A 26,139-nucleotide genomic window follows, 5' to 3' on the forward strand; every position below is an offset into this window, starting at 1 on the left:
AGTTCATCAGGGAAGAAATATACTATTTAATTATAGACACCCCCCTTCCCTAAGTGGCTGTATTTCCCCCCCAGTCAGTGGTTTAGAACTATGTTTTTCTTCATTTGAAAATTACGCTTTTGGTCATGCTCAAGAGTTACTGGCAAACAAAAAAATCACTTATTTTCTTATTGTTCCTCCTTCGTAGATATCTGCATTGGAAAAAGGCTTTTGAGCTGTTACATCAATGCTGCAGTGCTCATTACTGTTTAGCCAACTGAGCTAGAAATACACAGTTATTTCACAAGCCATATTCCCACAAAATAATTCAGCATCATCGTTTATCCAGTGGCAATGGCTCACTGAGCTCCCAAATCCGTCCCTCACTGTTTACTTGCAAGGCTGCACTATAAACCAAAACAGTGAAATCAACCCCAAATCTCACAATGTACTGCTTATTTATTACATGTTCAAATCTAAACCACTTTTGATACAGGTCACTCATGCTAGAAAGTTTCCCTGCCATGAGTGTGATGTTAGCAAAGGACTGAAACTGAGGACTGAAATGTCATAAATTAAAACTGTGAGATGGAGCTATACCCTTAATTATTTCTTTCTTGTCCCTCCCTTCTTGTTTTACTTTATTGCTTCCATTTTGGTGTAAAGACTTCAAAATCAAAAAAGAGAAAAAAGTCATCCTTCTTGTCTCTCCCAAAATATTCCACATGGAGCAAGGGCCAACCCAAGCAGATACAGCACTACAGACACTCTGCTGAAGAAGTATCCAACTTCAAGCTCCTACTAGGACTGTTTACAGGTCCTGGATAATACCTCTAGGTCCCAAAGATAACTGTAGCTTCTGGTCCTGTGAGAATCATGCACCTTTGTTAATATTGAGCCAAAAGTCTGTGAGCCAAATTTATTTAAATGTGTACTGCACTAAAGAATAAATAATTACAACCCATAAAATGGTTGTTTACCCAGTTTCATTTTAGCTGACACAGAAACACTAGGAATGCTGGTGGAAAAAAAAAAAGAAAAAAAAAGCATATTTTTTTCTTTCTTTTCCCTCCTCAAAACTTTACTCTGAGATGGTGGGCTAGGTTCTGATTTCATTTATTCTACTCTAAATCACAGGTTAAAGTGTGAATTCAGAGTACTTTATCTTTCCTACATTAGATGGTCATTCCCAGAGAGCAGCATAGCATGCTTTTGTGTCAGCTCACTGCCAAAACTAAGCAAAACACACTATGTTTGGCATTGTTAAAAAGAAGCCTCAACCTGTCACAATGTAACTTGTTGCACATTCAACCCCTCCAGTAGAGGAGACCAGGCTCTCCACTGTGCATCTCTGCCATAAGACACCACTTCTGAACCCAGAACTTGTCAGATGCAAATCCCAGCTCAGTTTCATTTAGAAACCTCCCCTCTAGCCCAGATTACTCTAGATACTATGAAAAAGTATATATATAAGACACATGTGCATTACAATAGCTTTAAGTAAGGTCTGGGAACTTAAAGCCTCAGGCTGCTCACAGCCACAGCTTCATTCCACATGGACCACAGAAACTTTCCCTTCCTCGTACTGAGAAAGAATGACCAAGTGGTTGATACCACTGGTGACAACTAGAAAGACTTCCCATCTATGTTACACAATTAATGTGGCCCACAGTAAGGCCGAAGGGGACATACTATCACAGGTCCCCACAGGAAGAACATTGCAAATTACAGAGACCCTGAGTCTATCATGGAAACCCCACAAAATCTACCAACATTGGTAGCCTCAGTGTCATGACTTTTTTTCTTCCCTATCTGTACATATTGCTGCCTTTCCCTTCCCCCCCATCTTTTCTATCTCTAACTCCTCTCAGTAAGTAGAGTAACAGAGTCCATTCAAAATAGGATCCATTGAGCCTGGGCCCTCACACTATTACATTGATAACGTAAAGGGAGATGAACACAAGAAGTTGGAATTAGCTTTCAAAAATGGAAGCAGTTCTCACAGTACAACAGCCATCATCAAGAAACTTTTCACTACATGTTGGAGATGCAACTTTTTTATTGGTTAGGCATTCAAAACTACTTTTTCTTTGAGCAGACTGCTTCTCACTGAGCAATAATGTTAATGCTACTTCAAATATTTCAAATTTCAGACTTTTTTGGTGTCTTATGACTTAACTGTAAGAATTCTGAGACAGAAGTGGGTAGATGTTTTTGCTCACATTTTCACATTCAAATTAATTCAAATTAGAGTTTTTCCTTTTTTAAAGGCAAGTGAACAGTAGAGAGTACACTGTCTCATAGATCACCCCTTCGCACTGTTTTTCAGGTTCAATTTTTTCTATGCTTCAGATATGAAAAAACATGACTTAAAGTGGAATTCATCTTACTTCACTTTAGAGACTTATAAGGGAAGCATCTACAGCACTGGAATTAGAGTCCCGTTTTAGCCCCTGAAGAGGAACAGCAATAAGGAAAGATTCAACCCCAACATTTTAGATGCTTCCCTAGGATGAGATGAATTGCACTTGGAAAGTACTGATTCCTCTGCATTAACTACACTATGTAGTATAAATATCTACATTTGTACAAATCCCTGTCTCTTTCAATATGTAGTTTTTCCTGTCTACATACAATCTGTCCATTTAAATTTCACAGTTTTTGAGACAAGGACTTTCTTCCTTCATATACATGTGCAACAAGCAGGTCAACAGTATCACGACTGCATGATTGCGGTTTTTATTTGCTGCTGAAGTATGAAACATCAAGAATAATGGCAATGCTAATACCCCTAACAGATAAATAATTACGGCCCATGGAAAAACCAATGGTTTAAATAAGAACAATACTGGAAGCCTAGCTCAAAATAAAAAAAAAATTCACAGCCATTGCATGCAACACAACTCTGAAAGGCCAGATATGGGGAGCAACCAAAAAGAAAGCTTTGTCCTGCTTACAAAGTCTCTCCTTGTTGTGGTTATGGACTCTGATCTGTTACAGCAGCAATAAATTTTATGGTCTTTAGCTTTTACAAAGAGGGTGAAAGAGGGCCAAATCTCATGTTGTCTCCAGTCTTTAACTAAAATGAAAAAAAAAAGAAAAAAAAAAGAGGAGCAAGAAAAAAGTGCCTCTGAACAGAGGTGAGGACAAGTGGAGCTCATCTGTAGCTAATAAAGGTTCCTGATCTAAAATTTCTCAAAGGTGGGCTACACTGCCTTTCCAGGTGACCCTGTCTTTCCTAAGCTACTCTTTCCTTCATAATTTGCAATGGAAGAGAGCCATCACCTCTCAGTCATTCTGTCCATTAAATACTGCAGGCAAAACTTGTCTGTTAGGATGTTTTTACTAGGATCCTTCACAAACTATATATCCTCTTGGTCTCAGTCATTACAGCTACTGGGCTGGGCAATAGCATGAGGAAAAAAGGGAGAATTCACCTAAAGAGCTTTTGGGCACAAAGGCCATCCTTGATGAATTAGGTATAGGTGGCTTTGTAGTGAAGAGGATTGCAGAACTTCTTCAGGCCATCAGAGGCAGGAAGAAAAGTGTAACCGTGCAGTGCAAGTCAGACTGCTGCACATATTTAGAAAGAAGCGCAACAATCCAAATTAAATGGAAATTTGTAAAATTTTACAACAGTTCTTCAGACCACCAGGCATTAAAACCTTTGGAAACACCTTACACTCTGTTAACTAAGTAAAAATATAATAAATTATATACATCTCAACCCTTACTGCACCACCTACACTTTTTTCTGTATAAAACTACTGATGCATAGTTTAAAACCCCACTGCACACAATAGCCTCTTTAGCATGACATCTCACCTAAACATGACATTATTTCACCTGTATTCAGGATGACCTCTCTTTTCAGTCTAATAGCAATATTTTCAAAACAATATTACATTCCTTTGCAGGCTCCCTCTAATTTAATAAAACCTTCTCAAGTAAAACTAATCAGTGGGTGATTTATGTAGTTTTAGATTGATATAGCTTTAATCTAATTACTAAGCTACATGTAAAAGCCAAATTTACATAGAAAAGTTTCCTTTCATGAACAAATAAATGCTGAAAACATAATTTCAAGAAAAACTTGCAAAGCAAAAAAAAGGGGGAATAGCAAAGTAAGGTAATTACCTATCTCCCTTTGGTTTTCTTTTTTGTACTGTCTTCCCTTTGGGTCGTCTTTCACTTCCTAAACAGGGGCTCCCACCAGGGCCTGTTACCCGTATTGATTCAAGGCCTTTGGAAGATTTCTTAAAAGTAAATTCCACTGGTTCTCCTTCTTTTAGGCTTCTAAATCCTTCCATGTAAAGCTTGCTCTGTAAATAGGAAAAATACTCTTGGTTATCGTTGTCTTAAAAACAGTATTTACATTTATAATCAACAGGACAAATTAACCCACCTACCATCCTACAATACATATAAGCTGAGTAACAGCTTCCTCTGTGTGGGCTATAGCAGACAATACTACAAATAATAGTCCTGGATACGTTGAAAACACTATTCAACACCAAACAAGTAACAAGAACCTATTTTCAGTAGCAGCAAAACTTAAATAACATTTTCCTTTTCTGTGATGAGTGCTATAGATGTAAGAAGCAGAGAAAATGCTGTAATCTTAAAACACCTAATAGGTGTTGGGAACTGAAAAGGTCTGGAAGGAAAGCAAATATTCACTTTAGAGCTAATTCGTTTATGATCAAAATTTTAATTATTTTTATTCTTTATATCTGGGACATGGCTCTGCTGCTCTGAAAATGAATCAAAGATAGAGCAAGCATGAGAAGCAGGAGGAAGGCACTCTGAACAAAGTCCACTGAGATGGGCAATTCAGATATCCCTAGTGAGCTGCTAAATTTCTGTTCACTACAGCAAAAATGTTATCCACTTAGCATCATTTATGTACGGATTTGTATTTTCATTCACAGAAAAGGAAATTATCAGCATCAGGGCAAGTGAAATAAATAGTGATAGATCTTTTGCTATCACACTGCAGCAGCAAAATCTTGGACAAACTGAAGTCAACAGGAGCTCATCACTGATTCTAATACAATGAAAATTTTCAACACAACTCCAAATAAATGATGTACAATAGTAAGTAGACTTGCAATAGTAAGTCTACATTCCAGGACAAATCTGATGAATCAAACTCTTAAATAAAATGATCATCAAGTTAAATGAGACAGCCTTGGAGGTTTTTTGGGTGGGGGGTTGGAGATAAAGTGATAGACTCTGGTTGCACTACACTTTTATTTTAGAAGTTACACAGTACATGAATGAGATCAGTTGGACTCATGGATAATTTTACAAAATCCATTAATTTCCACTCAGAGGTTTTCCAGGAGAGTTATAAAACACGTCAAGAAGGGAGTCTTCTCTGCAGGTGCCATCCAACTCAGTCACATGTCAAAAAAGGCCGAGTGACACTTGACTCTAAATTGCGTCTGTTACCTGACAAGTGCAACTAGGGAACATGTACGAATCGAATGGCAATCCCTGACATGGACTTCCTGTAATGATATTATGGGAGGTCTGCAGCACCAACACACTACTTTAGCATAGCACAAAACCTGACACAGTTCATAGTTCACATACAAAGAGGGAGGTGATCTCTTCACAAGGATGCACAGAGAATAGGACAAAAGGCAACAGAGCTCCCTTTGAGCTTCTTCAGAGGAAACTCCATCCAGACACAAGGAGAAGTTGCTCACTATAGAAAGAATTAAACAGAGAAGCCCAAAGTAGTAGTATAGTTCCCTTTGCTGGAAATAGTTAAGACTCAGTTTACCAGGCAATGAATAACCTAATCCAAGGCCCTACTTTCAGCAAAAGGTTGAATCAGATGAGATCAAGAGGTGCCTTCCAACTTAGGCTTTTCTGTGACTGAGATATCCTAAGCAGTGCTGAATCACACCCAATGAGACTGAAATACAGGATTCCAGTTCCTGGTTCTGCAGTAGAGTTACCTTGGGGGACCTGGGTCACTTAACTTCTCCCTGTCTTTCTGAAGAGGGACACCCTTGCAAAGTCTATTTCCCACAGCACTAACAGCTAAGTTACAAATTATAAAATAATTGGGAATATTTATTTTAATGAAACCATGTGTGAAAGCACACATGCCTTAGCTTCCCAAAAAACCCAAGGACCAGATCAGCTGAGTTCTCAGAGTCTACCCAGCACAAGAAGACACTACCAACACTGGTCTGACCAAGCAGCTCAGGTGCTTATAATCTTCCAGCAGAAAATAAGCAAGAACACAGCTCCACTGCTTAGAACTAAGTCTTATTTTGCTTATCCAGTTGTGCAGTTCTAGTACTCATGGCTCTTCCACCACATGTTGTAAGTGTGAAGCATGAGACAAACAGTTGATTTTACAGGCCAGAGGTTGAGCACTATTTAAAAAGGGGGGGCAGGAGGAGGGAACAGCATGAAGGAGTTGCAGGATACATGAAAGAAGAAATAAATAATATCTGTTCTCTTAATCATAAGCTTGGTTTTTTAAAAAAATGAATACATAAGGTACAAAAAAAGAAATATTCAAGTATTCTTACTAATGCAACTAGAAGACAGTAATTCTACATAAACCAATGAAACAAACCACCCAGAAAGGCAGTGTTACTTCAAGCAACCCTCCACTTTGAAATGTCTGTATAGCAATAAAGAGATCTTTGTCACATAATGAAGAAATATCCAAGTTCAGCATATGCCCAAAGAAGACACCACCACTCATTAACTGAAACAGCAGATACTGCCTGTGGCGTGAATCCATCTCTAGGTCCCTCCACACTACAGAAAATCTTTTTAAAAGGAAAGAACAGAACACTGTGTATTCTGTCCCAAACTAAGCATATAGTGGAATGTTCCAAAACTAGACAATCATGGCAACACATATGGGTGCTAATCACAAGGGAACCTCAAAGGCATAAGCCCTTATTTTCCTGTAATACTAAACACAGCATGGATGCTTTTGTCTTTTTGTTTAATTACAATTTAATGAAGATACAGTTAGGTCTCAGGAAGAGTTACATGCGGTTTTCCTTCGTGAGTTTCACTGTTATTAAAAAAATGCCAAATGACTGACATTGGATATGTACGTAACATTCTCTACTACTTCAAAATAAGTAAGTACTTGCTTAAAATGGAACTTATACCAGGGCATTATTAGTATTCTAAAATGATTTCACTTTTAGCAACAGAGCTTCTATTTCCAAATGAAGTACTCTATTTGTAAGAGATATTTTTAAACATATTTAAAAGCCTAAGTAAAGGAACAATTACGCTTTCATGAATCACATGTTAGGTGGGTGTATATTTTTTGCATGTTTGTTTTTTTCCAAGCACTTTTAACAACAAAAAATATTATTAAAAATGTTGAAAATGTTGAAAAAACCCACTTCAAATTACTTGCACAGTACTTTCCTTGAATACACCTCAACAGCTTTTCAATGTTAGACATGGATTTGGTACTGCCTGACTTACTGTGCAAATTTATAGCTCCTGGTGAGATTCTCTGAGGGTACAATAACAATTCAAAGCCATTGTGAAAAATGGCATTTGGAAACCAGCAAAACAAATCTAAAACCTGAATTGCTCTTAACTTGTCTAAAGAGTTGGACAAAAAATGTCTGTAAAGTTGATAATTTAATGTTGAAAGATCTAGCTCAGTATTTTCCTCACATTACTCAAACAAAACCAACACAATTAAAACCAGCCAGAGTTTCAAGTCAGTGAACCATTTCTAGAGCCCTGAATGGGGTGCATGGGCACACCGCCAACGAACAAAGGGAAAAACTTAAAAGCAACACGCTTTTCCTCGCTTCTCCCTCTTTCGGCTGTCAGAGACTTTACTGTTATTTTTACTAGCAGTCAATACAGTGATTTCAGACTAGAGCTTTTTTCTTTCTCTTTTTTAATTTGACAGGGCCATTTCTGGTGGGGTTTTGTGTGTTGTTTTTGTTTTTTTTTCTTTTTAATAGATATCCTATTATTTTTTTGGTATTTTAGCCTATAATGTAAAATATCACATATCTCTGTCACAAGCAATGGCTTGGTCCAAAATGCTGGCAACTTTGTAGTAGTATTAACAACAACAAATAGGAATGGAAAAAATCCATGACTGCAAGTTTACAGAAAGCATTTCCTGCTACAAGACAAAAATCAAAACTTAACAAACATAAATATGATTAGTGAGATGGTCCCCAAGAAAAGTACTACTTCCTGGGCAGTATCAGCGAGTGCTTACAGCTCTCACCAGGGTCTACAAAAGAAAGGGAGTTTGGAATTAAGGATCATTATAGGGGCCCGATTGCATCAGATATTTGTGCATTACTTTTAATAATGTGTGGGGAGTAAGTGCCTACTCACAACTTTGCCATTTCTAGTCAGGGCTGTGAACAACTGCTGTTGCAGACATCAAATCTTTTAGAAGAGAGAGAAGAAAGTTATTTGGTGGCATTCTGCTTACATCAATTATTTTCTGTATCTCTCATTTCTGCCCCTTTTTATCTAGTGATTGATCGATTGCTTAGAACAATGACCAGACGCCACTAGTATGCCAGGTCTCCAAAAGTAAGAAAACTGTTTTCCCTCCAAAATTATCTACAATTAAATCCAGACATGAAGGAAAGCATATCCTGAAGCCCAGCCACAGTAATGACTGTTAAGAAAATCTCTCCAAAACAACCTCATACAGTTCCATCAAGAGCCAGTAACCTTTCAGTAAAGCAAGAGTACACAGTAAGAAGACACAGAAGTAAATCAATTTACACTGGATGCATACTAATGCTCTTACCTGCAATGGGTCAAAACCACTGTGAAACAGTATTAATTACATGATACAACTTCTGCTGCAAGGATTTTTGCTGTCCACCAAAATTCTATTTTAGCAGGTTTGTGAAGACCATGTATTTTTGCAGGCAGAATGCTGAAACAAACAAACAAATCTACTGTTCTGAACAAGAGCCTCTCTGAGAGCAACATGCAGTTCTGCTGCACTAACACAGAAATTGAAGACTGGGCACTTGCAAAACACCTCGCCAGTGCTCCTACTGACCTTAAGTGCTTGTTCCCGCTCCTAGAGGCTTATCTTGCACCAAATCTGGCACTTCTTTCAGTCCTCCCCATAAGCCAATTTAACTCACTAATCTGACAGGAAACAAACTCAGTTTAAAAAGAAGGGGGGAGGATAAGAGGAAGAGGAAATAGAGATAGATTTTTGTTTTTCCAGTGAGCTAAATCTATTCACAGAAAGGTTCAACGAGCTACAGGGCATACATAGTGGAAACGGCAACTTTTGAGATGAGAGTGTGTTCCTTAATATTTTAGGTAAAAAAGAAAACTCTACCAAATTACAAATTTTTTTTTGAGGTTCAGCATAACACAAATTAACTTTAAAATCAAGCTACAAAACACAACTTCTCAAAGATTTGCACTTCAGCTCTTAGACAATGAAAAGCCATGTACACTACATGTATACAACGTTAATGAGAAAGGGTGAGCTACTGCAAGTAACTTTACAGTAGAGAAAGAACTGGTACATAGGCAGTAACCACAATGCAGCTGCTATACTGCAATTTCACATCTTTATTTCTTGGAATTTGTTTCTGTCTTGAATTTCCACCATGACCGAAGTCATGTTCATAACCTTCTTTCCATTCATCATCCTGTCGCTGTTGCCACACTGTTATTCTTCTTACTGAGAAGTGTGCAGAGGTATTTCTTTAGCTTTTGAACAAAAAGGATCTCTAATTCAAAACCACCCTCCCTATATCAGGAGGACTTCTTATTTCGCAATTTATGTATCTAAAGGAACTTTTACTAACTGCTTTAACTCTTAAGAAGTTTAAGTGACTTCTAACTCAGGTTAATACTTTCAGTTCTTGTTTCACCACAACTTCCAAGAAATTACTTTCTTTGATAATCTACTCCTTCTTTTTGCATTAACTTTTCTCTGCCGATATCCCTCCCAGGAAAAGGTTCTCTTCTAGAAGGATAAGGTAACTTCCCATAATTCTCCTTTTCCTTTACCTGGGATTCAAATTGAACCTTTTCTCTATTTAAGTCTCCAGTACTTCAGCTCACCTATGTTCACCTAATTTAACACGTTCACCTCAAATTGTTACTGACTTTTTGTTATCCCATTTAACTTAAACCAAATAAACACAGTTCATGTCTTATCTTCAGTTTTTTAAACAATCATATTTTCTGTAAGGTCAGCAATTCTTTCCAAGTCCAAAACAACACAACTTCTATTCTGAATTACTCTTTTGAAAGCTATTGATTATTGTGTACAGAAATATCACATCATTATATCATCATTGGTGCTTAGATATAGCTCTGGCCTACTGCATAGCCTATCTATAATGTTACTATACCTACTAGTATTCCTCTCTCATAATATTGTTTTTACATTGTCTGTACATAAATTTAAGTTCAAGATCTACAACGGGTACTTCATAATTCCTTCCCAAAGTGATTTTGGCCAGAGTCTATTGTGTCCATGCTACTGTTTGTTTTTTTACACAGTGCCAACTTCATTCATGACACCTTCCTAATTTTCTGCACAATTTTCAATATTTGCATTCAGGTCATGAATGTTATTTGATCATGTTTCTGCTGCCTCTATATCTGGTTACACATTCAGCACCAGCTGTTCTAATTTTGTATACTAATAAAAAGAGCCTGGACAATAAGCATATCTTTTGTTTTTTCTCCCTGACATCGCCCCTCTTTTCTTGCTGAAGTAAGTATATTTTTTTTTAGTGTAGCACCTACATAACTAGTGTTCTGCTACTTTCAACCTTTTCTCCTTTGCATAAATTTTTCTCCTTTGCACTTTTTTTTTACTGCATGTGCAATTCTCACCCAATTTTCCTTTTTCTGTGCTTTAATATTAGGCATGAAAATCAAACCAGTCTCTTCTCTCATTTCTTAGTTTGTATTTTCTCATCAGTCACATTGGGCACAAAGTAAGAGAGAATTGACTCACTTTAGTCAGTTTAAAGGCCTCACCAAAGTCTCACACTAACTCAAGAAGAAAACCGTTTACCTCTTCTTGGTAATATCGGATTTCTGCTATGTTTCTGCTCCCTGAATCAGTTCTATGCCGTCAAAAAAACCATCAGCACACTTCAAAAGAAGCCTTGTGAGTGTGCAGCCATGGCATGTAAGGCTGTCCTGTGCAGCACCTTGCCAATTTACCACTTACAGTGCCTCAGTGATCTCCTGAAACCACACCACTAATCCCAGACAGATTATACCCTCTGAAGTTCACCCACTGGGAAGCATCTTCTTCTCTTAATGTCTCCCAGTGGTCAAATACCTCCAAGCTCCCTCTTCAAAAGTGTTCCCTTGCTACCAGCTGACCACACCGCCTTTTGGAGCCCCACAGATCCCCCAGGATGGGGGCCCTTCCCTTCCTTTGCTAGCCACTTGAGCTATTCTGCCCTCAGGCAAGTGCAGTCACTTCATGCAACTGAAACCACCTCATTCTCTGTTCCAAATACTCATCTGATGTAAGGCAGTTTTGCAGAAACCAGAAGGCTCTTTCTACAAAGATTAGGAAAGGACAAACATGACCTTTTATGCAATCGATAAACAGGGCAGATTATCCCCTTTCTGTTTTCACTAGGAGGACGCACCTTTTTCCCCCATTTTTTCTTCTTTTATGATACAAGGGCCTGATGTCGAGCTGAACACACTCTCCAAGACATCCTGATATTCAATCCATTTTAGTGAAGCTTAAAGTGGAAAACTTCCCAAGGGGGAAGAAAACCAGCATAACTGTTACGTGTACCTCCTCCCCTGACAACATGACATACATTGAAAAATTCATGACAACAGTGAGCTACTTTCATAGTGTCCACTTAGGCCTAGCATTTTTCAAACCTCCTCTCTGTTAAGAACACAAATTTCCAAGGCAGAGGCCAAAACAAGCCATTCCTGCAGCTCATCTTCTATTAAGTGAAGGAAGGAGGTACTATACTAGACCTTTTTTTCTCCCTTTATGGGGGAAAAGAAACCACAAACCCAAAAAAACCAAAAACCAATACCCACGAAGAAAAATGGAGTGGGCCACCAGAAAATTACTCAACCAAGTCCAGTTCTCTCATTTCTTCCACAAGGGATACAAATACAACAAAATCTGCAAGACGGATTTGGCCAAGATGTCTCCTGTCAGGCATCTCTCCTGCAAGTTTAATGGTGAGGACAGAACACAGCATAGCTATAATTCACTCATTTTAAAAAACACGCTGAATATACTGAAACACAGTTCTCCTCTAGCAGATCTAAAAATTAGCTGATTTCAATGTAGATTATCCCATAAACAGAGGGGGAAATGCAAAAGCACAGGAAAGAGTAATGTACAACCCACACTTTGCTGCGTTTCTCAAGTACTGAAAGTGTACTCCGGTAGAAAGCACAGACTCAATGGTAGAGTTATCTCACCTAAACCACAGTTTCCTCCAGATTTACTACACCTTTCTGGTGTCGTTAACCATGTTTTCGGAAAAAACTGCAGCACCTCTGTTTTCCACGCCTGCCCTACAACGTCTATGAGCTTCATTTCTGTGCTCCTCTATACACCCTCATGCATGGGAAAGACAATCCCCTGTGCCAGAAGATGTTTAAGCTATATAAAGGTTTCTTATCCACCTCCCTCATCACCTCCCACTATCCCAAGAGACTGCATATAATTAAAAATAAATTAGGCCCAGGTTGCAATCAGCTAATTCAGATGTAGCAGGATCTCTCTCTGCACATGCAACTTTGCCTTCCTCTACATAAAAGTGGCCCAAGAGTCATGTTTTCTTACTTCAAACCCTTAATATCCATTTCTGGGGAAGCTGTTCTTAAACTTTAAATTGTATACCAGTAGCAGAATAGTACCAGCAAAACACTGACAAAGCAGTTCATCCACCTTTTTGCAACCCTTTACAGGAGAAAATTAAGCAGTTCACATCTCACTGGTAAATAGAAAAATGGCTAACACTGTGGCAGCTACAGGAACCACAGGCTGACACTAAAAAAACCACGGTTCAAACGTAAGAGTCAGCAAATTAGCAATACATAAGGAGTCCTGAACTTGTTATCTTGCCCTATTCTCACAGCAAAATATATCCCGATTATACCTGCCTGCCTCTTTCTTCCTGAATCGCAGTGCAACAGGTAGCCACCAACAATTCTGCAGTCCAAAAGGGGAACAAAAGGTTGGGGTGAGTGTAGCTGGGTTATGTTGGTAGATACAGTCTAATACATAACCAGGACAAAAAGAATCTTACTTGTGAGCTGTAATGAGTTAGGACTGTGGGGTGGGAAGGATGGTTGTTGAACTGTGCTGGAACTCAGCAACTTGACTTTCTCAAGGGGGAGGGGTCAAGGTGGTAGAAGGTCTGGGTCCTGCAAAAAGACCAGGGGTGATAGCCTATGAGGAACAGGCTGGGGCAAAGGCCTGGCTGATGATTTGATGATTGAAGCTAAAACCGATCTGTGAAAAAGAAGTGGCCTACAGTTACAGCAGCTACAGGTTCTCAAAACTGCAGATGAGCCAACTCTCCCTTCTTCCCAGGCTGTGTAGGTACATGAGTGACTCAAGAAGCAGAAACAGAATGAGGGTTTATAGCCAAATCCTGACTTGGGCTGTGCCAGCAGTCTACTCTTGCCCCTACCTCCTTTTTTTCTGCTTCTCCTCTGGTTGGTCCCAGCTACCTATAGGCTGAAGCCTGAGGGACTGTCCTTATATCACCACCACCCTCTTCCAGGCTCTGGGCTGAGAACTGGAGCCTACTAGCCCAGCACAGTGTCACAACTGCAACCTCCCAGGTCTTCACCTCAGAAACCCGAGATCATGCTGCAGAGAATGCTTTCTGAACACTACTATCAGCTGCATTAGTGCAAAGCCCCTCCGTGCTTCAATGATCTCTTCTAAGTCTTCAGAGAAGAACACCGTCTGCTTGAAAGCCACTGCGAGCTGGGGAGCGAGGGAGTAAGCGAACATGGATAGTATTTTAGCCAGCTGAGAGTAACTATGCCCTAAGCAATCTCAAGATAAAAATCCATTGTCTTGTAAACAGACACCTCTCTTGAACTATTCTCCAGCTTTTGCGCAAATATTGTTTTATGGTACAGGTGTTCTTGGTTCCCAATGAGGACTCGCGTTGCACTGTGCAAGGTCCTACACAAATGACACAAAAAGTGTATTTGCCATCAACAGGCAATACACCAATGCTACTAAATCATTTGGAGATCAGAAACTATATTTACCATTTACTTTTAAATTCTATTTATTTAATATGCCAATACATACGTGAAACAAAAATATAAAATACTGGTTAGAATATTTGTTTGCTAAAATCAAAGTCACCATGCACACAAAAATAAAACAAGAATATCTGTCAAAATTGGTGAGGTTCAAATGTTGTTGTTCATAAAGCAAAGAAGCAATAAATAGGTTGAAATTTTTATTGGGACTGGTTAGTTCTCACAACATTACCTATAGTTTTTCCTTTACCATAAAAGCAAAATTAACAGCACCATTTACACTGTATTAACAATTCCTGACTTATGATTCAAGGTGCCTGTGCTTTTTTAATTGTGGTTAATCTTCCTTAGCTGTGCTTGTACAGCAGATTATACACATTTACTCAATTTTGAACTTTGTTTTAGTAACAGATAACCTGTATGCCATCAGTCCTACTAACTTATAGGCAGCTATATTTTCATTTGATACAATTTTATCAAAATTATGGATATCTATTAGGCATTCAGATATTTGAATAAAAGAACGCATTTGTTTTGGATGAATAATGAGCACAAGGTTATTTTATACTTCAAACCTTAATTTTATTTTTTTTTTTTTGAGGGACAGGAGTGGCAGATGATGTAAATACATGACAGTTAAGGTACTAGACAGCAGTAAAGCTAGTAATAAATGTCTAACTGGACGTAACGGAAAATGAATGGGTGACTTCAAATTAAACTATTTTTTAGAAATACAGAGCAGCAGAAGGAGATGCCACTGATGATTCAAAAACTAACTTGAACTTAGCAGCACTTTTAAATTAGTATTTGAGAGAGTATTTAATTTGTAACTTTACGGTGAAGTAGTTCTCTAAAAAGCTGCATTTTAAAAACTGACAGAAATGGTTGGTTCAGAGCCACTTCTATTATCAAAGCATAAGCCATATTCTATTACAAAAGACACAACCTCTGTTTCAGTGAAACACCTCTGAATTCACAGCAATAAAAATGAGAAAACAGCAGTTAAGGCAAAACCCTTCTCAAGTAAATGGGAGGTAGATTACAGTAATTTTTATGGAAGAGGACAAAAGATTTTAATTATAAAAGATAAACTATTTAAAGTTATTTGCATAGGTACTGGAGAGGTACTCAAACACTTGAAAACTTTATTTCTAAAATAGTGCTTTATTACTATGGTTATGATTCTATTTATTTAGGAAGTAATTGTGAAATCAGAACATCATGCATGCAACTGCATTAATCAAATGACAGTAACATTGGCTTCTGCTCAGATTACACAACATAAGACTACTTAAATATTATTTAAGACTCCAATATTGAATCTGTCATTTTTATGTCCTCATCTTAGCATGCTCTGCCAAAGAACATAAATGTTTTTCAAGGCCTCGTGAAAGAGGGTCAGACCAGCTGCAGCAGGAAGACACAAAGGGGTTCCTTAAGGACAAGTCCTTCCTCTTGCATTCTGCCGACACAGCTCCCATCAACACTTCGGGAAGAGCACACCCAGAAGTATCACCCTGCTAATTCTGAATGTGTTTGCTTTTGTGGGTTGATTACACCTCAGATATGCCAGACACATCTTATTATGAAACCCAGGCAGGTGACTAGTTCTGATGCAGTTGTGTAAGGCAAACAATCCATGGGAGAAATCCTTCCAAATACACATTTGTGCTTTATTTGCCTCACCTAGTAACCTCCTTTTAACATAATAATTTGAGCTGTAGACTCTCCCATCCTTCTTTCAATACTAAAAGCCCATTGTTTCACAGGGCACTGGTGGCATATATGGCAATCTCAGGTTTCCCCTGCCTCTTGGGGGCACAGATCCTGGCTGACAAAGGGAGCACAAACAATGATTGAGGATATCCTCTTCCAAATACCCTTTCCAGGCTGAGGACTCACAAGACCAGGGACACTTGCTTTGCAGTAGTTACATTTTCTTTACTTCCAAGAAGTTTATTTCTGTTGTACCCATCTGTAATAACATTAAATCAGTCCTTTACATAATGATATTACTTCTCTTAGTGCTGGTTGAAGATTTTTCTTCCTCATAACATTCCACTTCACATGGGAGAAAAAACTAGAACTATATAAAAATTGCATTTTTTTCATTACAACATATGTATGTTTCCACTCAGTCTTTTTGCTGCATTAATGTAACGGTCTGGTCTCAGGGACAGCCATAACACCAGTGAAAGCTGCCAACCCTCCACTTCCCTCCCCACACCAACGGCTCAGTATCCCCCAAAAACTGAAATCCACGACGGACAAAATACAGCCTGAAATCTCTACCATCTATATTACTCCTTTAAAAGTCCAATAAAAGCGGCCTGCTTTCTAAGCTATTTGCTTTTAATACCAGAAGTAAACAAACCCCAGGCTCCATTTTTATTGGATTGTTTCAAAGAGAAAGCTCCAAAGGCTAAAATCAGAGCTACATCATATGGTAACTATAATGCAAGAAACACAGCTGAGTTGTGGGAAACAATAAATTCTGTGCATTGATTCTTTTTCTAAACTCCTTTCAGTAACATATGACCATATTCACAGCATTTATTTTCTGGCTATTATGCAAGATGCAGCCATTTGTAGCTGAAAGCACAACACATTAAGGGAGGGAGGGAGGAGGGCAGGTAGTAGGGGATCATAAAATCAAGTAAGTACAAATTAAAGTTAGTTGCAGCTGTATGTGTGACTTCACCATCAGTATTGTCTATGTATTCCTCCTTGACTGTACAAACTCAGTATTCCCTTATCACAGTTTGTATACATGTGTATGTGCACGCGAAAACACACATGTAATTTCAAGCCAACTCCATAACCCATCTTGATAAATCAAACAGTGGCCAAATTAAACACTAGGCCATGCAAAGTGTCCATTACAAAGTATAATAAAAGGTTAGCTAGAAAGCCCTTGCTGGCAGAAAATGTTACTTGCCAGTAACCTGAGCTCTGCAAATGTCTCTTGTACATATGGCAGAACAGGTATGTTAGAGCATTTAATCACAAAGGCTTTTTTAAATTCAGGCAGTACCTACAGTGGATGCATGTGTCCAGCAGTTCCTGCACCAGCAGGTTCCAAGAGACATCCCATTGGGAGAGGAAGTGAGCAGGATCAGGAGGAGAGGCACAGAAGGAAGACTTCTGAGCAATCACTCAACTGCTGGCCAAATTAATGATTCTCAGTAGATTCACCCGAGCATTGGTCAGTCTTGGTGCAGTCTTTGACTCTCAGTTATAACTACAAATAGCTGTGGAGATGCAGTGAAGTAAACTTATCAGGAAAAACTATCTATGTGTGAGAATGACTCAGGTTTTGGTAAAAGTATTTTTGGAAGATAGTAGATGAAATTTTTATGTGAAATAACTTGAAAACACTGAGTAGGAACACGGTGAATCCTAAGGGAAGATCTGTTATTATTGTACCCTGCAATCCCAAAAATAAATACAGCACTTGCCAAAAATACAGTTGTAGCAAGCAGACTATCATCAACATGAGTGGTGGTCCTCTCTGAAAGGCCATTCATGTTCCACCTTAATTAGATCCCTGAAAGTACAGTAACATAGAATTAGAGAAGATATAAGGACCAGTGCTGAAAACACAGAGTAGGCACTGTGCTCTAATTCCATCAGGTTTGGATACCTGGAGAACATGCTCACTTTTTAATCAGTCAGATTTTGCTCGCTCAGACAAAAACTATCCCCACCTTCAGGCAGGGACTCAAAACTGCTACAGATCAGAAGGGGGATGATCAGGATCTAACAGTTGTTGAGTCATCCAGGCTCCATACAATGAGAGGGAGGAAATACAGATTTGGTCTGCAAGTCCAGGGACTGGACTCTCCTTCCTGCCGTGGAAGAGGAGGCCTGAGAGCCATGGGGTTGCACAGAGGGTGCACAAGGATGAGCTGGTGAGCAGACCTGCCTGCCTTGGCCAGAAGGGAACACAAACGATGGAGAGTCTCATTTTCTCTTACAAAACACATGTAGAATAAAAGGCATAAGTAGATGAATAGACAAGAATTTCACTGACAGAAGGACAACAAAGATATCAATAGTCAAGTGAGGCTATCACATTCTCCAGAAAAAATTCCAGCAATTTTGGATAATGCAATAAATATGTCTAATTAGACAGGCACAGTCTTAAGAAAATATTCTGTGGTAGAGCTCTTGCATTTCTATTCACTATGCTGACAAAATTAACCTGATAAATCTGCTTTTTTTGTGTTTTAAAGGTTAAAAAAATACACTACTACTGTCTGTATCCACAAAGAAGTAGTGTACTAATTCTAGAAGCTGACCATGAGGAAGTAGGAAGAAGATGATAAAGTTTTTGCACTACCTTTTCAGTATCAGAGAACACAATGGTTACCCAAGAGCAGATATGAAGCTTCATGAAGCACTGCACAAAGACCCGGCAGGCTGTGCAGCAACATACCCAGCAGGCACCGTAACACAAGCACAGCGGGTCAGGACACTGGACACTGTGGTCTTAAAGTGTACTCAGAGTGTGCACTTCCACACCCTGGGGAAAAACTTTGCACAGAAAAGTTACCTCAGACAAACAACCACCTTTTCCAAGATACAAGTAAGTATCGTGGTCTATGGGGCCGTGTAGGCTTGGTAAACGTTCTGCTCATGAGCAAAATGTGCTCCAACATAGAGACATAGGAGAAAAAACCAAACCAACCAAACAAACCAATGCAAAACTTAGGATAGTGAATAATTTTGAGACAAATCCAACATAATTTATCTCACTTTCTTAAACACATAACCCTTCAATTCAATGAATCTTAAGGACAAATTAGTAAACCAGCCTTTTTCTTTATAGCTGCACAATACTTTTGCACCTCCAAGACTGGTCACTTAGATGTGACCACTATGTCATGCAAATAGTTATTTTAAGAATGCAAAGAAATCATAAGATTATGTTCATGATTAGTCACCTGTCAAGTTTCTGCAGTTCATATACCATGTGGGATTTCTTACCGCTGGCTTTGGTCTGTAAACACGTAAATATTCTTCAGAGTAACCAGGTGCATAAACATCTGTTATGTAGACAGGCAAAATATTTTTGAGATAAATTGCAAAAAAAACATTGACAAGAAAATAGAAAGTCAAGACTACAAAAAATTAAAGGTTTGATTGTTGTTGTTTGGTTTTTTTAAAGTTAACACATATTAACTTGATTAACTGCACTCAAGTGTTTCCAGAAAATTAAGCTCCTGAAGCTAATAAACAAGCATGAGAAACTTAAAAGTGAGAGAGGGAGCAGCTCCTGGCAATTAGGACATTTAAACACAGACAGAAGAGACACCATAAAAACAGATGTAGAGCTAGAAGATACATGATTCTCCACAGACTCAAGACCTCAGGTTTCTCTCATGTAAGCAACTAAAACTAGGAATAGCTGAAGATGCAAAAATTAGTCTTGTATCAGTAAAATCTTTGTATTTTAAGTTCATCTGTTGATTTAGAACAGAGTCAAAGAAGTATCAACCATCAAATGGATACCACAGCATAGCTTAATACCTGTTTGTTTTTTTTTTTTAACGAAGAACATAACCCAAAGTGAATGAAAAACTTTCTTAAAGAGCAAAAATGGGGATTAAACTGCTTTCCTGTTGATGCAGCTTTTAAAAACTAACAATCTTTCTGTTCTGTCTTCCAAAGGGTGCAGGAAAAAAAGGGCATGTAAAAACTTTTCTTTCTCATCAAAGAAAACATATTGTGAATGTACTCACAGATAACTTAAGTCACAGGTATCTCTCCTGGTAAATAATACTCTTATCTAATCCATTTTTCATTGCCTAATATGGTATAGAATGAAGGCTTATGACATATAAAATCAAAACAAGTAACAAAGTCATTTGTCTGGTGAAAGGGACACAGAACTGGTTACTTATGATCAGTCAAGGCCAGGGCAGTGACAGAAAGCTCTCTAGCAGTGTTCCCATAAGAACAGCCCAGCAAAGCATCACACAACAACTTGGAAAATGCTAGGATCCGGGATGAAGTAACACGGATATTCTACTTGGAAATTAAAAACTAACACTGAAAAGTTAGAAAGGCCCATCTCAATGGAAAGACTAGGGTTGCTATTCAGAAACTACAAAGGTGGACTCGCCCAAAGAGACTCTACCACAGCCATCTAGAGACACTGGGAGTTACTCAGTCCAGGAAATTACATAGCATAGCCCTTCAGTCACATGCTCTCTGGCTTGTGGATTTTAAGATGCTTTTCTCTCTGTTGTGTTTAGTTCTACAAAAATTATACTTCTGTTTGAAGGTCATTTCTGGTCACTGATTACCACATCACTGCTCTTAAGAGAATAAAATGGCAGCTTATGAGCCCAGTTGCACTTGATGGGATTCACACTGACCAGGAACATCGCAGGATCCTTTTACAAGAGACAGAATGACTCAGGAAGCTGCCAGGAAGTAGCTGGGTCATGGATTCAGCCTGGGAGAGGCTTGCCCAGATTACTGAGGCAACCTGCCTCAGTGCATGTTAACATATGATGCTTCCCTGTTTTGGGAGCCAAAATTTTGATAAGGGGGCACGCTTTTGAATATTGTTAAAAGTTTCTGTAAATACAGAGCCCAGAGCTTGCCTGCTGAAGGTCTGGATTACTTTCACTAAAAATGTCACTAGTTTAGTTTCAACACACAGAGTCCCTTTCCTTGCACTGCTGCCTTTGGTTTTCTGCCACCCTGCCCCAAGTAAGACATAAAGGCAGAAATACCGGCTTTTTTTATACAAAGATTCACACAAGGCTTGATCTCAGTTACAGCTGGTGATATTTAAACAATTGTCTGAGCCCTTGACTTCTTAGAAAAAGCTATTTTTTTTGCTGGTCAAAGCGCCTCCATGCTTCAAATCAGGATAAAAGAAGAGCCAACAGGACTTTACTCACCAACTTCACTCAGAGTTTAAACTATCACTACTAGATGGTCATCAATGGTGTTTTACTGAAATCTGAAAAATCTCACCCACCACGATGCATTATTAATGACCTGTTATATATAAAAACATTTGCTCCATCTGTTTTGTGTTCCTTTTTCCAAGTCAGATAGTAACACCACACCATTTCTGGTACAGCCTACTCCCAAGTCTTGAAAATGTTCTGACTCAGTCATGCTACCTAAACATCAGGACTATTTTTAGCTTCCTTAACATGCTTCAACTTCAGGGCTTAACTCAAATTTCTAATAAAGAAATGATAATATGCTTAGTAATGTGCTTAGATTTATAACACATACTAACTGTATTTTATGCCGTTAAAACTTGTAATTACAACTGCATGGAATATTTTGGTTTTGTCTCTGATACTTTCTGCTCCATTTGAGTTAATATGAGAAGCTATCCTGTCAAATTTTATGGCCAAATATGAAATTTGGTTCTTAAAAATGAACTAAACCAACTAATCCATTGGAAATGAACTGTTCATAAAATAAAAATACCTAGCTCTTTAAACAGCAGCTTGAATCTACAATATCTTACTCAATTCCCATGAGTATGTGTGGACAAAGACAGGGATATGGATATCTCTATGTAGATACATACAGAGTATCCTATTTTCAGAATTGAATATTTCTGAAATGACAACACAACTAAAATGTTAGAATTACTCATATAAACTCATTATCATAATTTTTTATTTAAGTGACGGCCTTCTCAGGAAAAGGGAGTGGTTCCCTGCTGCTCTTCCCAGCTGCAGATTCTTTCCCTCATCCAGCATATCAGGTTTGGCATTTATGTGAGTCATCACTAATTGAGGTAGCAATGTCCACATAAATTTAATTCTTAAAAAAAAAAAAAAATAAAGAAGGTGGGGTTGTGTGTGTTTTGTTTTTAAAACAGGTTTAGCTTGCTGAACTGCCCGATGCTGTAGCCTGTGCCAGCACAGAAAAAACAAAGCAGGTAAGACTACTCCTTCTGATGCAGCTAATCTAAATGTGCTAAATTATGTCAAATCAGACCCTAAGAGTACCAGTTAAATAAACCTTTAGAAGATAACTAAAGTTTAGTAATTAATAGTAATTTCAAAACATTTTTCTTTGTGGAATGTTTCATTAAAGTAGTCATACACCATGGTTAGAACTGAGAGGGACACAGACAAACTCTTCACGGAAAATTCGGAATTTGTCACAAAGCTTTTCTATTAACAACTACAAAGACCAGTACAGACCTCAAAAAAATTTTTTTTTCCAAAGTTTACTTCCCACTTCACTGGGAAGGAAGTCTGTTTCTATTAACATAATATACCCAATCTATACAATTCATATCTCATAAGCTCATTGGCTGATGAGCCAATCAAGACACTAATTTTTTTCAACTCCTTTCTCCTGTCATCTTCACACTTCCACTGCCTCCTAAATCACAGATTAGTAAATGCTAACATACTGAATTAGAGATGGCAATTACTGTTGGAGTAGGTCTGAGCTTCTTAGTAACCGGGAACTAATATAAAGCAGGAATGAAAAATATTTCTGAGAAAAGATCAAGCTTGCAGAGCAGTGAACCACAGAGCTTTAAAAATTATTGCCATGAGATCCCCCCAAAAGCAATTAAGAGGCAAGAAAAGATATTTCTATCTCAGTATCAGAACTCAGACTACAGAAGACTTGATCAAATAAAATGGTGCTGTGCACAACAAAAAGGTTGTGCACAACAAAAGGCTCTGCAAAAGGTGTATTATTGAGAGCTTACACGGTATTTGGAAAATATATGCAGGGAAACAAAAACTACCATCCTAACTTCCACTCAGACTGTGGGTGGTGCTAAAGTTACGCACATTCTTCGTTCACTGTATTGTGAAGAAAAATTCCAGCCTCCTGCAAGAAACAGTAACCCTGACAATCAAATACGTACTCACATATTAGACTGTAACTGTGGGCTCATCTTCACTACTGTTAAATCAATTGTACTTAACTCAATTACAGTGAGGTAATTACATTAACATGAGTCAGTGCATCCACACATGGCATTTGCACGTGTGCTGAGCGAATTGCTGTTACCTCCCACATGGCACAAGTACTTCTCTCAATCACATTAAACAATACACAGCTCAGGACACTTTCACCTGCAGTTCAAGCCAACATATTGCTGTCAAATGCCTCTATCCCACTTGCACAGGGGACATCTAGTGCAAAGTTGCCCTTAACCAGGTACAAACTAACTCCTATGTGAGTTTACCTACCCATTGTAGGGTCTCTCATCTTCTAAAATTTACTATGTCCTAATCCTTTTGGAAATGGAACAAATAACAATCTTTGCAATCTGTTATTATTAAATGTAAAGGTGAGGAGAAAATGAACAGCAATAAACAATTTTTTTTAAAAAATCAACAAAACTGTGTGAGTTACAAAAATTTTACCATTACCACAAACATCATGATTCATTGGCTCTTGACCACATCTGCTGGCAGACACACATGCATCCATATCAAGTCTCTGCTGTCTCCTTCTATGTCTCAGGCTACATATATGCTGCTAATTAAACAGCTTGGGCATAATTCCCTGTCTCTGAAGCAAGGTGGCACAGCATAAGTTAACATTCATCTGGCAAAATTCTTTCCTTCTCCACTTCCGCCCCATTCCCAAAAGACAGAGTAGCTGTTCTCTGACTGCTGACCAGAGTGATGCCACCAGGCATGCACTCTTCTGCCAGATGTGCCAAACGCTGTAGCAGCTGCTGTGGGGAGGGAAAAAAAGCAGGGAACATGCAACCTCTTAGATCATGGAGGATCAAACTCCACTGCCACAGCCTGCTCCTGACCTGTAGTTATTTATCACTAGTTGCAGTCTTAAAGCCCACGAAGTGAGCAATACTGGTTCGTTAACTGCTACTAGTCAGGCAGGTGTTTGCGGAAATTATGCACAGTTTGCCCATGCCTTAATTTAAGCAAGAATCTGTACCCTGGTACCTGTGAGCACAGCTCAGCAGCGCTCCTCTCTCATCTCTGGATCCTCAGAGAAACCTCAGCACTACTCTAATATAATCAACAATCAGTTGCCAAGAAACTGAGTCCATAGTCAGATGTGTAAAAATCAGACCCATAGGTACAGCAAAATAAACTAATGCAAAAGGTATTTTCTCTTTAAAGACTTGTCTGAAGTCACTGAACACTGTATTCAGGAGATTCTGTTATCAGATACTGTACCTAATTCACAAAACTTGTGACTCCCCTTGTTGTATGTGGGAACCGTGACTGATAAACACGGAAATGAAACACCAATACCAGAACACACTCCCTGGTGTTCAGGTGTATGACAAGGTTAAAAAATGGTAGTTTTAAAATCCTACCAAAAGAAAGATGAAAATCAAACTAAGGATGGGTATGACTTTGGAGGCATAAGGACAAGAGGAATGTATGTTTCTTACACTTGTCTAAAGAAGCACTTTCTAAAACACTTACAAAGAGCTTAATCATGTACTCACAAGCCAAGAATAAGCATACTTTATCATAAAAATACAAGTATTTTCTGATTACGTTCTGTATTTGAAGACACTATTATACAAAACACGAAACTTAGAACACTAATGCCAAGAAACAGGTTAAATATGTTAACATAAAGTTTTAAAATATCATTATTACAAAACACTAAGCTAAGGTCAACTCCCGAATTAAAAAAGTACATTTATGCACAGATCAGAGATGTAATTTCTTAGGACTAAATAAAAGGCATTAATTCGCAAGGACAAATTAATATTTAAATTGTGTCACATGGTTTTCAAGGCTTTATATAAGGGAAATTTATTTGAAATGCAGAAAACCAAAAAGGAAATAATCATTCTATTTGGCGTTTGCTTACTTTTTTAGATTGAGAGTGCTTATTCTTATTTCTCTATTCTTTGCTGAATTGTAATAACAAATCACAGTAGAAAAAACAGATCATAACGAAATCTATTTAGGGATTTTTTACAAATAGCTGTGCTATCTTTCAATATTAAATGTCAAACAATCTGTACAGAACCTCAAGCTCTGGTTTAAGACTACCGCATTATTTTATAGAAAAAAACCAGGAGACTTTCACTTTCCTTTTGCTGCCTCTGCCGTCTTTTTCCTGACTTGTGCACTCTTGTTTTAATCCAACAAGACTGTTTTCTGATCTTGCCAGTGTCCTGTGTGGCTACAAGCTCACACAGTGAGGTCAAGAGAGAGCACAAGCAGAAAACTTGTGAAAAAGAAAAACAAAATGGAGGAGGGGCACTCGCAGAAGATGAAGGAAAGCCAGCAGAAATGCCTACAGTGTACAACTACATTTTTTCAGCTCTCATGAAATAGGTTTCCTTACCACCACCCGAGAAGTTAAAAAAAAAAAGATATTAAAGAAAAACTCTTCTCTCCAATTTCCACAGGCAATTCTGAAATTATTTATTTGCTGTGACTTATATCCTATTCCTAAAAAAATCTAGAGTTTATTGTAAAATGCTGACTCAAATGCCAAGCTAATGGGATAGAAAAGAAGTTTCTAGGGTTTCCTCTTGAAATTAGTGACTTATATATTTTTGCTCAGAAAAGGTAAACATTATTTCATTTCGTAAAATAAAGAAAACTCTGTGCTATGCAAATATCTTTAAATGGAAATTAAATTTACATTTTATAATAGTTTTTCAAACATTAACTTTTACAACTGATACTCCCTTTAAAAATGTTTTCTCACATGCAGCTTATTCTTTCTTACATTAAATTTTCCATTTGTTTACAACATACCCTTCCCTGAGCCCTGAAAAAAAAAGACAAATTGCTTACTGTTCATGTCACCGTGGTAACTTACTATAACTATCTGAAATTTGGAAATCAATAATGATCCAAAGAACCACCTACAAATAAAGATAAACGGTATCTTATCCATTTAACTGAGTTTTTGCTAGAATAATGTACCAAAAAA

General features: G+C 38.1%; 1 protein-coding gene across 2 annotated transcripts in view; it reads right to left on the reverse strand.

The window, feature by feature from the left end:
• The window catches only part of LIN28B (lin-28 homolog B), a 98,460-nt gene that overhangs the window by 37,034 nt on the left and 35,287 nt on the right, over positions 1-26,139 (reverse strand). For both annotated transcript variants that reach the window (XM_051792432.1, XM_051792433.1), the window contains one exon: positions 4,117-4,301. In XM_051792432.1, the coding sequence (XP_051648392.1) occupies positions 4,117-4,301 (185 nt within the window). The remainder of the gene's footprint in view (positions 1-4,116; positions 4,302-26,139) is intronic.

This window comes from Manacus candei, unplaced genomic scaffold (genome assembly GCF_025592945.1).
Source record: "Manacus candei isolate 608988 ecotype Guabito, Panama unplaced genomic scaffold, ASM2559294v1 h1tg000034l, whole genome shotgun sequence".
Classification (NCBI taxonomy): Eukaryota; Metazoa; Chordata; class Aves; order Passeriformes; family Pipridae; genus Manacus; species Manacus candei.